At 44.2% G+C, this 16620-nt stretch overlaps 1 protein-coding gene across 4 annotated transcripts in view; it reads right to left on the reverse strand.

Moving 5' to 3' along the window:
* The window catches only part of atrnl1a (attractin-like 1a), a 219055-nt gene that overhangs the window by 127303 nt on the left and 75132 nt on the right, over nt 1-16620 (reverse strand). For all 4 annotated transcript variants that reach the window (XM_056394524.1, XM_056394523.1, XM_056394522.1 and 1 more), the window contains 2 exons: nt 12304-12552; nt 11821-11958 (listed from right to left, as the gene is read on the reverse strand). In XM_056394524.1, the coding sequence (XP_056250499.1) occupies nt 11821-11958; nt 12304-12552 (387 nt within the window). The remainder of the gene's footprint in view (nt 1-11820; nt 11959-12303; nt 12553-16620) is intronic.

A 16620-nucleotide genomic window follows, 5' to 3' on the forward strand; every position in this document is an offset into this window, starting at 1 on the left:
TGTTGTGACAAGGGAGCTGACTCGGTGTTGAAGGCCAGATGTCAGAGTACGACAGTGGCAGCACTGAAGGGAGAGACAACACGAGTTAATAAGGTGACAAGCTGTTTTTATAAACATCATGAAAGATGTATTTGACTTTCAGAGGAGACGAAGGGGCTGCAGGAGGCAACATCCTGAATGGTGAAATTCGGCTTTTGGGAGCCACTTATTGAAGGTTCGTCTCGCTTTTGATTAGAGGCGAGTCTAATCTCTTTAATCGTTTTGTGATGTAAAAGCAAAACATGACGGCGTCCGCGTGATTCACATGGAGCCGGCCTGTAATTCAGACACTAAATCACTTCTGCATGGGTCGACTAATGGCAGAGAACAAACAACAACGTGCTCTACGGCGCTCGCATGGCGGTGTGTGTGTGTGTGTGTGTGTGTGTGTGTGTGTGTTCACTGCCATACAAGGCCGCGCTTTCCCCGTGTCCCCCATCTCCAACCGGATTGACTTTTTGCTTTGTTCTTATTCTTTCCAACTGGCGCCGACACCGGCCTGTGTGATAAACACAGTGGTGCGCGCTCAGGTCAAGGTGAAGCCAGAGCACCAACAGATAATGAGAAGAAAACAACCTCTTCTATCCCCTCTGCCCCTCTGCATGATTTCCATTGCTTACACAGAACAAAAACAAGGTAGCAGACATAAACGCTGCTTTAAATATTTAGAGTTTCTTAGCTCACACACACACACACACACACACACACACACACACACACACACACACACACACACACACACACACACACACACAGCGTAGCAGGAAAAACAAGGTTGTTCATTGGGGACATTCAAATTTCATCTGGCTAGAAGTTGAGAAGCAGGGCCGCTGACGGCAGATGCAGCATCAATATCAAAATATAATTTCAATGTGTTTCTTGCGATGACACTGACCCGCCGCTAAAGACAGAAGGAGCTGAAGTGTAAGGCTTTCAGAGAAAACACAGCCTTAACAGAAAAGTGGCTTTTAGGCTCGAGACGATGAGACAAGGTGTGTCGGCGCAGCCTCGGGTCACCCTGCTGTTCGTACAATATCGATGTAGGAGACAGTCAACGAAAAGGGTCGTACGAAGGACGCGGCTCGGAGAAACGCACGTGCACGTGCACGCACTCACATAGATTCTGCCGATGGCACTTGAAGAAAGACAGAGAGACTGAGAGGGAAGAATCTGCCAGCGAGTTCAGACTGCTCTCAGTTTTCCCTCTTTAACTGTAATAACAAAGGGCAAATTACAGGTTGAGTGAAGACACTTGAACAGATAGACATAACACAATTTATAAGCCTGTCATTTGGTGACAACAAATTAGATTATTTCAGATCTCAGAGTAAAACAGAGTGACACAGGGCTGCACTAACCCCCCCCCCCCATCTCTTCAAACAAACATGAAACCACTGTAATCCCCTCAGCAGTAAACAAGATGCTGCTTCCAGCAGAGACGTCTCGGCACAGACCGGCTCCCCGCTCGGCTCACTCTGATGGGAAGCTGAGATATAAAAGCCGCTGTAGCATTTCATCAATGTACAGAAATGAAACGACTGCGTAAATATCAACACTGACCTGAGAAAATAAAGCTAAACACACTCACGACTCTGATGCAACAGCTAACGAGCTAACAGCTAGCGTCGCTCTGAAGCTCTAAAACGTGAAACTGCAAAAGAATCCAGAACGACTGTATTTCAGGTCAAAATGTTATTAAGCTCGGGCGACATCCAAATGTTTTTTTGCACAATTTTGCCACATTTTTGTCCAATATAAAATAAACAAGACGTGTTTGGGAAAGTTTGACGCTTTAACCACAACAAATGAAAAGTTGTGTGTCTCTACCCGCCTGATACGAACCGCAGGAGCGTCTCCTGAATCAGCGCCGCCTGCAACCTTCGTTTGATGCTGTAATATTACATGAAAGGTTTGGGTCAGGTGCAGGTAAAGGATCATGGTTGGGGGTTGAAATAAGTACTCGTGTCGTTATGGTTACAATGATAATGTGATCATGTTTACTAGAAACAACGCTGGGAAACAAAACAAGACAAGTTTTTGACGTCCTCCTTTGCTCCTGTCATATTTACTCCGGCCACTAGAGGGCGCTGTCACTTGACCATGAACGTGGGGGTTGTTATTAAAAAAACAAACAAAGCACAGACACAGTAGAAACTATGACCTTCAACTTCACACACGACTTTTAAATGTCATTTGCAGCTTTATTCCTGCATCCTCCTTCACCTGCAGATGCATTCAGCGTCACCGTCAGTGTCGCTCACCTTTCATATTCTGCGCCGAAGCTGATCAAACAGTGAAACAGGCCTGCAGGCTGCTGCAGGATGTTACACCCCGAGGTTCACAGACAGGAGTTGTCAGTGCGCTGTCATTGCTCTAAATGTGCAAGATTCAAAGTAACGCTGCTGGAACATTTATGCATAACAGTCAGCAGCCTCAGCACACAGCGCACAAAGTGGTTCAAGACACACTTGTACTGTCTGTCAAAACTTATAAAAAAGGATAACGGGTCAAATAAGACGTCAAAAGGCAGAAGAAAGTCTTCTAACGCTGCAGCCACTACTGAGTCGACTCTCTCCAAACACGGAGATTCCTCAAAGTAAAATACGCGCTCGCCGATCCGACCGGTCTGTAGACACAATCATATTAAAGCGCCCCGAGGAAGTGAACTCAATTCTGCAGGAAGCGGAGAGGTGAAGGATTGGAAGGAGCAGGGGAATCGTAAAAAAAAAAAAAAAGGAAAGAGGAGAGAGTGGATGAATGAAGTGGACGGAGGAGAAAGCGCATCACGCGTCACACCTGCTGACAACACAGAAAATAAGCCACAATAAAAAGAAACCTGATCTCTTAGCAAAAAAAAAAAAGGCTGATTTGATATAAATCATATTTCCTGTGACTCGTTCAAGCCCCCTGAAGAGAGCACAATTTCTCACTCCACTGCTTCTGCATGTTGTTGTGTCAGTGTGTGTGTGTGGTGTGTGTGTGTGTGTGAGTGTGTGAGAGTGTGTGAGAGTGTGTGAGTCAGTCAGAGATGAGGAAATAAGTCAGTGAGGAAACATTAGAGAACAATCCTCACTGAGCCTGTTATCTTTTTCTACACTCGGCTTTGTCTTATTCCTGAGTGTGTGTGTGTGTGTGTGTGTGTGTGTGGCTAGCAAGCTAAGCTAAGCTAAGCTAAAGAGCCTAAACTTACAAACTCAATCCATATGAATTTCTTCAACTGTAAAACATCTGATGTATCCATGCATCAACCTCCGAACACACAGATGATGAAAATGCATGTTGAGGAAACTTGAACTGCGCCTCCTCTACGTCTCTGCTGCTCCGGAGCAAAACAAGTTCCCGCCATTGATAAAATAAAGGAATTAAAACCAGCTGTTTTTACCGCCAAAACCATGAGCATCATGGCTGGACTTTTTGTTAGTTTTTATTTATTTATTTCTCTTTTGCTCTTTAAGAATCTCTCGATCAAAAAAGCACTTCCTGTTGAAAGGACTTCATGTCTGATACACCACACACACCTTTTTAAACAAACAGCATCACTAAGGTCGTTCAAACCAAAACACAACAACATGCAGGTCTGAGGAGAGCTGCATAAACCTGACACCTTATTCTGAGAGACACAGAAACACATGTTGCTCATGTAAAGCAATAATCTCTCAGTTACTTGTTAACGTGTCTTTTTAAAGCCGGCCTTGTAGCGCGGGCGCCACTGACCTTGTTTACAGATCAGTAGCTTGTTTCGTTTTAATCTAAAAATAAAAAAAAAGTGTGTAAAGAAACCAACGTACTATTAGAAACAAACACAATCTTTGTTTTCTTAATTACTCTGAATGACTCAGTGACTCCACAATCAGCATTCATTTCTATTTTTCCCCCATTTTTCTCTTTGTTTTACGTTACATGAGGCGGAGCTGCAAAGAGCTGCGTCTTCTCGCAGCAGAAAAAACACAAACATGTTCGAACACGCAGGAGAAAATATATATATATATATATATATTTTTTTTTTTTTATGTGTAATTTTAATTAGACGTCATAATCCCTATATAACATGACGGTCCGAATGTCAACAGTGCTGCGATTCCCATTTGCTGAAAATGTGTGCAACATGCTCACACCTAGCAGATGTGTTGATTGAGCTGCAGGTCAGGATCTATATGGAAATCATATACAATGTGTGAATGTGTGTGTGTGTGTGTGTGTGTGTGTGTGCTTGTAGCGGTGACAGTGTCATTGTGTGAGTGCACATCTGTATTACAATGACGCTGACAATGACTGTTACCCACACAGGCCCATCACATACAGCCTCTCACACAGGAAGCAGATAATTAACGAAAGTCTCTCTGTTCATTTATCACCTCTCCGTCGACGAGCGGCAGCCTACACTTAAAATCTCGACCCACACACCAAACACAATGTAGAGGTTCGATCATTCTGCCTTCGTAGTTTATGTTAAATGATGATATATGAATGTTCATTTAGTTTTTTTTAGCTTGGTTCATAGGAAACACAGAGACATTTATGAGATGAGACGGGATGTGAACGCTGAACATCCACATTGGAAATAAACTGAAGTGTCAAATATAATTACTTTCCACTCCAGCATGCAAGATGTTATTAATGTTATTAATGGTCATTCATTTATATTCAAACGGACAGGAGATGTTAAAGAAATGAAATCTAAGGGAGAAGATCAGCTACTATCGACTCCTGGAACACCTCATCTGAATCAAGCTGCTACTCTTAGATTCAGACTCTTTTCTCCCTTATTCATTATCAAGCACATACATATTTATTTTATCCAATGTTCACTTGATGTAGATATTAATTCATGCATGTTTTTATAAATGTGAATGTATATTAATATATTTCATATTTTTCTATCAAGTATTACATTTTGCATTATAATGCAATTATTACGCAGAATCATATGTTGCTCACAACATAGATTCAATCAATACAACCATTAAAATGCAGCTAAAGGTGTAAATATAAAGTTAGAATTACGCCATTATTCTGCTTCAGGTTGTGCACAGTTGAAAAGTTAATTCTCAAAAGATTAAACAAAACGAAATAAAACTTGATGCCGGTCCAGATGTTGACATCAGTGGACACACACACGTTTCCTGATGTTACGTTGAACAGTTGTGATCTATCGCGGTGATAAAGACTGTCCAGTTCTCCAAAACACCTCTGTGATAGTGCCAGGAAGATTTCCCCAAGAATCACAAGGTGGAAAAATACCAGCTGGAAATTAAATAAAAGGCAGAAAGTTTAACAGAAACTTGATTATGAAGGGATTGTACGGAATGGTTCATTTAATCAACTACAACACTTTAAAAATATCACGGTTTTTCAAAAGCCACTGAGCAGATTATGATCAATCACATGCTCATCTCCATGAATATGTTCTTAATCTTCATCATCATCATCATCATCATCATCAATGTCACCTTCCACCTTCAGCTGACTCCTGCGTTTCCTTTGTCTGCTTCCTGGTACGGGGCAGTTTGGTGAGATAAGAGAGGACGGGGCCCTTTTACTGATTTAAATGAGGGACAGTGGAGGAAGGTGGAGGAAGGTGGAGGGCCAAAGGGGACAATCAGGAGGTAAAGAGATGTAAAATACATGGGAACACACACACACACACACACACACACACACACACACACACACACGTATTTGCATACAAAGAGATAAAATGATTTCCGCGTCTGAGAGACATCAAAGAGCTGTTGAATACCGTTCCCCTCCCTCAGCAGAATCCGGTCGGTGAACTGTCGACCTTTTTCCATGTGAGAGTTTCAAAGTTTCAATCATTTTACTTGCACTGTCAGTTTTTTCACCGCGCAGGATTTATGTTTTAATACCTCACGGTGTGATGACAATGAAAACCGAAAGCGGCACATTTTCAATGGGCTTTTCAACAGCTTTAAACTTTCACAGACATAAATAAAAGAAAATAAATGTAGGCTATAATTATCTAAGAATACGCTGCGGTATAATATGCTAACACGTCAAAATGAATAGACAGACTCACTACACTGCAGTTTTGAAATAATTCAGGATCTGAATTCTGACGGTTTTCAGGTGAATTCTGTAACATCAGACCTGGCTGAGCAGATACAGAGAGCAGAAGCTAATTAATCAATCATTTAATATTGTACAAATTCAGGGAGAAAACTTTCCCGAGGCATCCACAGGACAATCAGTAATTTACCCTGATCCGAGTATGTCACAGGATAGTGATAGTTGTACCACTGCACTACTGTTCGTCTAACTCGATAGCATATGAGCTAATTCAAGCTAATCTTAAAAGTGTGGTTCATGTCGGGTTGAGTTACAAGCCATAAATGAGAGCGCACGGCCCCAAAGAAAGACCATGTGCATTACCCAAGATCAGAAGGGATTCAAAAGCCGTTTTTAAAACCATATTTACAGAAGCGTTTGTGCGGTTTAGTTTGTCGGTAGGTTTGTGTTTTTGCTGGTTTTTGTCTGTGTGTCCATATGTTGACCAGTCAGGCGCCAGGAATAGAGCCGCCAGAGGGAGGATGACTGGATACCGCTAAGGATGCTGGGTACTTTGCAATTCCAGCCACAGGGCTCCACAGGTATAGCACATTGACACGCACGAAAAACATGTTTAAAAAGCACAAACCCAAACAAAACACACACACACACACAGACTTAGGACAACAGGTGAAGGTGTATTTGGCAGCGTGTCCACAGAGAAGACTGAATGGAGCGACTCTGCAGGCAGCATCCTTCCTCTGCTACTCTACTGCTGCTAAAGCTCAACAACAGCTGGCTCTGTGTGATCCAGCTCACTCACTCACTCTCTCTCTCTCTCTCACACACACACTCACACACACTGGCACACGCACACACACACACACACTACCCCGCTGTCCTGCCGTTCCCAGTCTCTGGTTGATGCTGCTGTGTTGCCAGTTTCTTGCAGAGACAGCACTCAACATCTCTATAGCTCCTGCACTGAACACAAATTTACAAAGGACTCCCGCTGTCGCACCCCGCTCAGAGACTGTACATCAACACTTCTAAACTGAGGACGGCAGATAGAGACAGAGAGAGGGAGGAAGAGAGAGGGAGGGAGGGAGGAGGAAAACAATATATGATCTGTTCACACAAAAGATCACCTCACTAAAAAATAACAGCATCACCGGTTTGTTCAAACGATGAAAATTACCCAGAGTGTGAAGTAGTACGTTTTCCTGAGAAGCAACTTCTCATTTTGATGATTGTTTTTATTTTTTACTTCCTGGGAAGAGATAATAGCAACACAAAGTAATGTTGCATTCACTTCACACTGGAGGTAGAAAACAGGTCGTTTTATTTTTAATATTTTCACCACCATCGCCGCCACGCAGCGCTTTCCTTTGGAACTATTTTCCCAACTGTTGAACTACCGTATTCTACCGTATATATAAGGCTTAGCTATTTCTAATAATAATAAAGTAATACAGCGTAGTAATGCAGTAGTTCAGCGGTTCACAAGCGGCAAGATAAAGATGCAGATTTTTGCAGATGACGCCGCTGCACTGATCTGAATCTACTGCAGGTAATTCACCGACTGTAGGTAACTACCTCACACAAAACCAACTCAAACAACCTGAACTTTAAGGTCTGAGGAACCTAAAACTACTTCATGGCTGAAAGAAACCGACGAGTGCTGCGTTATAAGGCTCGTACCCAACAGGCCGGGCGCAGCCTGAATGAACTGCAGAAGAAAAACTATTCATGACTCTCCACACGTCAGTGAGTGTTCACCTTAACTTCCAAACATAAGTTAACTAAAGTGTATGACCGCTGGAAAATCAGAGGATATCTGTGCTCTCACCACAGACCCAGAGGAATCCTCCACACTTCATATCAAGATCTCATCTCTCTCTTTTAATGAATGTATAACACACTGAGTTCTATTCTTATCTTTAAATCTTTTCCTGTTGGACAAAAAAGAAAAAAAGAAAACAGAAACCGAAGAACACGGAGTCCCGCGCGGCCTCGTCAGGAAACGAGCTCTGAACTGAGCTGAACACGACGGGACTGAACGTCCTCGAGACCCGGCAGCAACCTTCGACTTGTGCTGAGTCTCCGTGTGATGGGAGCGTCTTCACGCCGCACCGCCGCAGAGAGCGCGAGTCAGGTAGCACAGGGAGAGATAGAGCATCAGAGCGAGATGGAGACAGGGAGCTACTGATGTGAATCATGCAAAATTTATGGAAGCAATAAAACTGTTCAGCGTGAGGTGCCGATGGCGGAGGAGCGTCCTGCGCCGGAGCGCCGGGCGGGAAAAGATAACAAGCACAAGAAGAAATAATACAAGCCCGAGTCTCGCCTGGAAGACAAAGCAGAGGGCGGCGCTGCAGCACAGCGGTCCGTCTCCTGATGGCGAGTTTTTAACATCAACAGATTACCTGGACACAACCAGTGTTTCCTAAATATGAGGGAAACCAGGTTCCCTGCTGTGACTAAAAGTAATAATCAGATTTCTTCATGATTTTCAGTTTTGTAGCTTTGTTTATTTTAGTTATTTTTTTATTTTAAACTGTTGTGTATTCATGAATGTTTGTTTATCACATTAACTTTAAATTTTAGCTGCAAATATAATAAATATAATCTAAAAAATCCTGTAGTTGGGCTGTAGATGCCCCCGGCTGGGGAATTGATTTTCTTTTGTAATGTAGTGTACGATTTAACCCATTGATTGCCAGATAACCACCTCAGGAAGTGATGGATGTATCACAGCGCCCTCCTTATGAAGTGATTGTGCACCATTCATTCTGTTAGTCACTTTCTAAAAGAGGAATGGGCAGGTGTCACATCGGATTAACTTCAACAGTTTTTTATTTTTTTTTTATATCGACTCTTCTTCGGGTTATTTTCTCGTTGGTTGTTTGGTTCCGTGAAATGTCAGAAAATAGTTCCCCGGAGCCAAAAGGCGACGTCTTCAAAGTTCGTGTTTTATCCACAAACTCAAACGGATTCAATTTACAATAAGATAAAAAAAAAAAAGAAAGAAAAGAAATTGACTTTATGTGGTTCAATTAAACGAGTAATTAACTACGGGCTTCGGCACTAACTAATAAGACTCAGTCACAGATTGGAGGAGGGAGACTTTGGCTCGGCCTCAGCACATTAACACCGTGACACAGACACATAAATCCGCCTGAACTCTCTCCTCCTAAAAACACTACCGTTAACGTGCCATTAAGCAAACAACAAACCGCATAACCGCTCAGCGGCGCGGCTGTGGTCGCTCCGCCTGCAGGTGTGCACGCTTTCCATCTGCAGCGCGAGCGAGTGCACTCCCCTGATAAACATCATTAAAGGGTAAATGTTTAGAAAACATCAGAGCGTCTCTGCGCTGTAATAAAAAAAAAAAAGGAGCCGAGAAAAATCAGCAGAACAAAAGCTCCCAGGATGTGCATAAAAAACACGCGGCTTTCCTGTCGGCCACCGCAACGCGGCGTCTCCGCCGAGGGCCTCAAAGTCCAAACACACATCCATCATGTTGTCAGCCGCAGCTCTCAAGTTTGGAGCGGGTGCGTTTGATTTCGTATGTATGCAGGACAAGGTTAATGGTACAGTCAGAGAAAAGGGACAGACACACACACACACACACACACACACACACACACACACACTTCATCCCGATTTGACAAGGTTAGTTAATCATCTGTCACAGGGACGTGGGGACGGACAGACTCCCCTCTCCTCTGTCTGTCCTCCGTCTCTTCCTCTCCGTTCATCCCTCCATCTCCTCCTCTATCCCTCCATCGTCTCTCCATCCAGGAGCAACTGTCCTTTTCCACCGATATTAACCTTGTATATCTCACCACATGATTTTATCTCTTTCGTTCTCTGTCTGCCTGTCTTTGTCCCCCCCAACCCCCCCCCCCCACCCCCCCCCGGCTCTTCTCACCCCTCCATCTTCTTTACAACCCCATGAGCCAAGGCCTTTTCCTCTCACTGGTAGCGACAAAGCTGTCTCTCTATCATTCAGTACCCTAATCAGCTGCACATCATCGCCCCCCGGCCGCTCAGCCCAAGGTAAATCTACTGGTCCTTTTTATAAAGAGAAATAAAGAGAGGAAGAAGGATGAATGGACTGATGGATGGATGAACGAGGGGGGCGGGGGTTTAAGACGGAAGGTAAATGTGAACGGTAAGGAAGTAGAAGAGGTGAAAATGAAGGGATAGCTGGGAGGAGATGAAGGCAAATGGGAGGCGGATGGGTCGACAGCGCGGAGGCGGCGGGGACCGATGATACGCGTCCGTCTACAAATCCAACTTAACCAGCACGTTACCGCAGAGCAGAGGAAATGGGAAGAGAGGAGAGGAAAGAAGCAAAGGAGAAGGAATTAAACCAAGGAGAGGAGACAAAATGTGGAGAAAGAGGAGAAAATTAAATGAAACAAGTGGTTAGGAGACAAGAGGGAAGGAAACAAGGGAACAGGGAGTAAAGTAGGATCGATGAGAGGAGAGAGGGGGCGATGAGAGGAAAAAGGAAGAAAGGAAAGAAAGGGAAAGGATGGGAAAGGAGATTAAAGAAGATGAAGAGGAAAGGAAAGGAGGGATAAAATAAAGGAAAGGAGGAGAAGAAAGGAGAGATGAAAGAAAGGACAGGATGGAGAAAATATGGTGAGAGCCATAAAAGGAAAGGAGGCATAAAAGATGTGTGAAGAATGGAACGTGGGCAGAGAAGCAGCAGGAAAATGTGACAAGGAGGATGTTAAAGAGAGAATGAGCAAAAAGCCAAATATACAGAGAGACGGGATGGTGTGTGTGTGTGTGTGTGTGTGTGTGTGTGTGTGTGTGTGTGTGTGTGTGTGCGCAAAGAAAGGCGAAGTGGAAGGGAGAGGCCGTCCTGTACGGAGGCGACGAGAGGCGTGCATCTATCAGTGCCCCCACTCGCCACGAAGCGCCGCCAGGGACGTAGACACCAGTCAACTCAGGAAATAAGAAAATGATTAAGAGCGATTTAATGTCACGCCGCCGTCAAGCCGAAACGCACATCTGTCACAGCGAGACTGATGCTACTGCACCTCCCTCGCACTTCTCCCTCCCTCCCTCGCAGTCCAGCAGTGGCTCACTCATTCATTCCGTCTCTGATGTTTTTTTTCCTCCCGTATCATATACCATCCCGAAACCGAGCCTTCAAATCACACGCTACCCCCCCCCCCCCCCCCCCCGTTTCTACGATCCGACTCGCACGTATAGAATCTGCTGTTAACAATTTGGACCAAGGGATTTGCTGCGATTAAATCCATATGAAGCAAAACAAAGCGTGGAAAAAGCTGCTGACTGACAGACTCGGAGCAGGAGGAAACTCTCTGGGCGTTTTTTGCCGACCTCTCTGCCATCCATGAGAAAACGACAGGAAGTGGGAGCAGACACTGGAGGAGGCTGTACTTGTACTTCCTGTTTTCTGTAACCAGTGCTGTGCTCGCCACCGCAGGCTCTGTGGAAACCAAAGCCTGGGCTCACGGCTTCTAAACGCTGCCCCCGTCAGGTTGTTTGTGTCTATTACAACGTGGCAGGTGGCTGCTCATGCACCCGTCATGTTTATAAAAGGGAAGACCAGAAGACGACACGTAGATAGAAGCAAAACACGCAGATCACATCTACAGCTTTTCTCTCAACAATTGAAACATAGAAAAATTAAACTTGCACAAAAAGAATCAAACAGACGAAACATTGTAGGTGAGACGTTTCGCAGATAGCAAAAAGAGAAAACCCTCTCTCTGACCCCTTTGCACTCACCGTTGCATTTCCCTCCGTTGATGGGGTCGCCATAGTAACCGGGCATGCAGCTCTGGCAGTGCGTCCCTGCTGTCAGGTTCCCACAGCGCTCGCACACGCTGCCGTTCACACACCTGCTGTGACCATTACACTGACAAGCTGGGAGGATATTAGACACGCACACGCACACGCACACACACACACACACACACACACACACACACACACACACACACACAGTCAGTTGCCAGTCAAATAGAACAGCATTGCAATAATAATACCTTCAGAAAGGTTATAATGCAAAGTTATAGTTTCAAAGAGGTGTTGATTCAACTTCAGGGTTACAGGCGTAGTGACTCACCTGGCGTATCAAAGGTGCATGTAAAGAAGCGTCACCTGAACGCCACCTCCACCTTTCCGTGACCGGTGATATTTAACATGTAAATGTATTCTGACCCAAAGAGACGTGCTGAACCTTAAACCAGGCGCAGCGGTTCAACTCACCCGGACACTGGATGAAGGCCCAGTTATAGCCTCTGTCAGACGTGCAGAGACTCTGGTCCAGCGCCATGTCCCTGTCTCGCAGTCTGTCCCGGTCCCGTGACCCGGCCCTGGGGTGCGCCGGCTTCAGAGGCCCTCGGTATGAGCCCTCCATGCAAACGCCCTTGCCGGTGTTACTGGGGTCGCCGCACCAACCGCACTCCGCTCTCTCCAGACACTCTGCACACATCCTCAGACCGGAGCAGTTCTGAGCTGGAGGGTGAAGAGGGTGGGTGGGGTTAGAGAGCGGAAGGGAAATACAAACTCTTGTCATTACACTCAAGTATAAAATTAGTTGCGAGACATTTCCCATCTTTTTATAATTGTTCACAGAACCATCAGCAACAAGAAGCTGTTTGTCAGCTGCATAACCACAAATGTCAGACATTTATAACTCAACTCAAACTATAAATAACTTCATTTGTGTAAAATTCACGGTGTCTTTAATTGTTTAGATCATTGACTAATTAATATTTCTGATTGAATTTTCGAAATATACAATATTTTCTTCTTCTTCTGTGTTTTTATTTTGAAGTGTTGATCCATAAGAAGATATTAAACCATCTCAGTGTAGTTTTACATCTCCTCTTCTCTCTGCAGCTCTAGTAACAACAGGTCAGTGAGCCAATCAGGAGAGAGGAGGCTCAGAGCCTCTCTTCTGATTGGCTGACTGTTTTCTGACTGATCCAATAAAAATAAAGCAGATTTCAGGTAAAAACACTCAGAGAAACTGAATCCTGCAAAGGTTTGGATGGTGGGTCCAGGTGGGCGGGGCTTGGTGACTGCTTTGTTGTGACATCACAAAGTTCCAGAAGTCCTGACGGCTGGTTTTAAGGCTCAGTTTCTGAATACAGGCTGTGTGCATTTCTCTGTGGACTGAGGCTTTGATACTTTCACAGTATTAATATAGAAGCTAGAGCTGATCTATAATCACACTACACATGAATATCTATCTTTAGACTGGAAGAGACCTTTAAATGCATTATTCAGGCCTATTTTTTAGTGCATTTTTACTCATTGAAAATATCCTCAACACACATTCAGGCTGAAAACGAAGCTTTAAATAATAAATATGACCATATTGTGTCCTTCACACTGTACTACAGCTAATCCCAACAGCCTCGACCAAAGCGTTAACACAATAAAAACCCTTCAGCGATGTAATCTACCCCCCTCTAATATACTTTGCGTCTCCTGTTTTCACATTTTCTTTGACTTTAAAGAAATTGACTTTCCATGTGGGGAGAAAAAAGCATTTGTATTCATACAGTGGACGTGACATTCAAAAAACGTTTCACTGGTGCAAATTAAAAATGACACTTTTTTTTTTCTTTCCGCCGCATGGCATTCATTCAGTGCTCGTAAAAGAAAAGTAGAATCTCCATCCTGAAGCCGTCTTTTGTGTGGCTGAACGTGGCGGCGAGGAGGCGACGAGGAGGCGACAGGTGACAGGAATAAGAAATCAAGTGTTTTCCTGGAGAAGCCGGCCTTCCAAAGTTAACTTCACAGCTTGTTTCTTTTTCTTTTTTTTTCTTTTTTTGAACCCCTCAGTCTTCGCTTTGCTCTCGCTCTCGACATCAAGCCGTCCCCTTCCTGTCATAATAAATTTCAGTCTACAAAGCGAGGGTGGGGAACACACACACACACACTCACACTCGCAGAGAGAGAGAGAGAGAGAGAGAGAGAGAGAGAGAGAGAGAGAGAGAGAGAGAGAGAGCAGAGACGAGGTAAAGGCTCGGTGGGTACCTCAGCGTGTGTGCGCATGAAAACCAAAAGGTTGAGGGAAGTTATCCGAGGTGTTGTTTCTTAAAGCCCGGCGAGAAGATTCAAACGTGGCATCAAGTCAAATTAGCATTTTTTTTTTCCCCTCTCCACCAGAAGTTTGCATCTCTTGAACACGAGACATTTCCATAAGCCACAGATGTTCTAGCTGAACCTGTATCTCTCTCTCTCTCTCTCTGTGTCGCTGTTAGCTAGCTGTGCTTGAAATACTCCCCCCTTTTTTCCTCTGAGTGTGTGTTTGCAAGCTCCTCCGTTGCATTATTCAACTGCAGCAATGCTGATTCATTTGTTCTCCCTCCCTCTTTATAATTACAAACTTCTGCTCTCCCTTTCTCAGATTCACTCTTTATCTCCTCTCTGCCACATTTTTTATCCTCCTCTCCTGCATCTTATTTTCTATTTCTATTCACTAAGCTGTCTTCCCCTCTTGCTCTCACTCAGTGCTGCTTTCTTCACCATTATCCTCCTCCCCTCCTCTCCCCCCTTCATTTCCAGCCATTTTGATTTAATTAGATTTTTTTTCTGGATTACTTTAAAACACTTTAGGCATAAATAAAATCACAAAGGATGGAGCTCTTCTACTTTTTCTTCATCTTCTCTCACCGTGCTCTTCCCTCTGGTTTCCTCCCCTCTTCTTTTTCTTTCTCCCTCCCTGACAACTCACTGGATCTCCACTATAGTCACTAGTTCAAAGAGAGGCAGTTCAACAGAATATCCCTAATCCACCACACAGTAGGGATTCCTTTGCTAGAAAAGCACATATTTACATACCCAAGAGCAGACTTTAATATCCAATGAATACACCAGTCCTGTTTATCATTTTTAAAATACGATTCAAATGGAAGGAAATTGGTGGCTGCTCCGTGTAACTCCCACGCTTTGTCTTCCACCAAACCTTCACATTTTAATGGAACTAAATTCTTTGCTTCTCTTTTGATTTAATGGATCCAATTTGCGCCCATTTAGCGGCGGCTAATTTGTGTCCCCGCAGGTCAGGTTTATTAGACTCGCAGCGCCAGCCCACAGTTTGGCTTCACTCATAATGATCGAGTAATGCTCAGCGGGCACTTGCTTAACCCCCCCTCCCCACATCAGTCCTTTTTTTCACCTGATCGGAAACAGTCATATTTCTCCTACACTTGGTGGAACACCTTACTAAGTCACTTTACGTTGGTTTTATCTTTAAATTCTCATCCGTCTGTATAAATCTTAATGAGATGATGACTAACGAGGCAAAGAATAACATTTTTCACTCTGTTTGTGGCCCGCTGTACAAAGCAACTTACATATTTTACACTAATATCTCATTTATAAGGTTAAGGAGTTTCAAGACACAGAGGTTACATCATGATTTTAACACACATGAATCTCATAAACACTGAATTCTGGAGAGGTGGTCCGGCTTTGCAAAGCAATTACTTCAGAACAACCGGGAACTTATTTCACAAAGAAACAGGCAAAACGCTGCAGCATCACATTTCACAGAAAGTTTGTTGCTGTATCTCTGCAGGGCTTTCACACGGTTACACTTTTATCACCAATGTGGGAACGACTGAGAGAGAGAGAGAGAGAGAGAGACGAGAACACTCACAGCGGACAGTCCTACATGACACTCACACATCACACTTTAAAATATATCCTGCTGCAGATTTAATCTCTGCACACAGACCGCCTCCCCGAACACACATTGCAAGGGGCATTTGCAGCTTTTGACTGCAATTCATTCGAGAAACATGTCAAAATCCGTGAGAGCGAACGGATTGAATAATTCAGGCACCAGCCTGGATGCCACAAATATGATGAAATGGGCCCCTGAGGAGGAAAAAGCAGCTCGTACAGGAGTGAGAGACGGCAGGCAAAAACAAATCCCTGCGTGGACTGAAAACGTGAAGTCCTTAGATGTTCACTTACATAACTGCGGTTTGTGCAAATAATATAATTTAGCTGACATGTTCTCTCTGCCTTAGTGGTCTTCTCTATTTTTAGCAGCATTTCCAATTATCTGGCTTCATCTGTGCTCCACGCACAGAGAAGTAAGAGAGGTTATTGTCTCGTGTAGTCTTGTGGACTCGGGCTAGACGAGGATGAGAGGGAGACGGATGGAAACAGGTGGACGGACACATGTGCCCTGCGGGTTTACAAGGCTCGTGCTGTTAGCTCCAAGCTATCGGGAGAGCAACCGTCCTTTTGGATGGTGCCTGCATTTCCCATGAGGGTGGAGAACACGTTTCATGATTGAAAAGAAACGAACATGTGATCGTAATCATGCTCCGAAGATGGGAATGTTGACCTTCGGCTATTTTTTCTCCTGTGTGAATATGTGTTGATGTAAAAATAACAACACTGATTTATGTACTTAAACCTGCTCCGATGTTTATGTTCCTGTAATTTCTCTTCCAAAAAAACAAGGGGAAGATTACTCTGACTTCACTGTGTGTGCACAACTCAGCAGCAAAGCAAACACTCTCCTGTGCTCACGACAGGAGGTGAGCGAAGAGG

This window comes from Seriola aureovittata, chromosome 14 (genome assembly GCF_021018895.1).
Source record: "Seriola aureovittata isolate HTS-2021-v1 ecotype China chromosome 14, ASM2101889v1, whole genome shotgun sequence".
Classification (NCBI taxonomy): Eukaryota; Metazoa; Chordata; class Actinopteri; order Carangiformes; family Carangidae; genus Seriola; species Seriola aureovittata.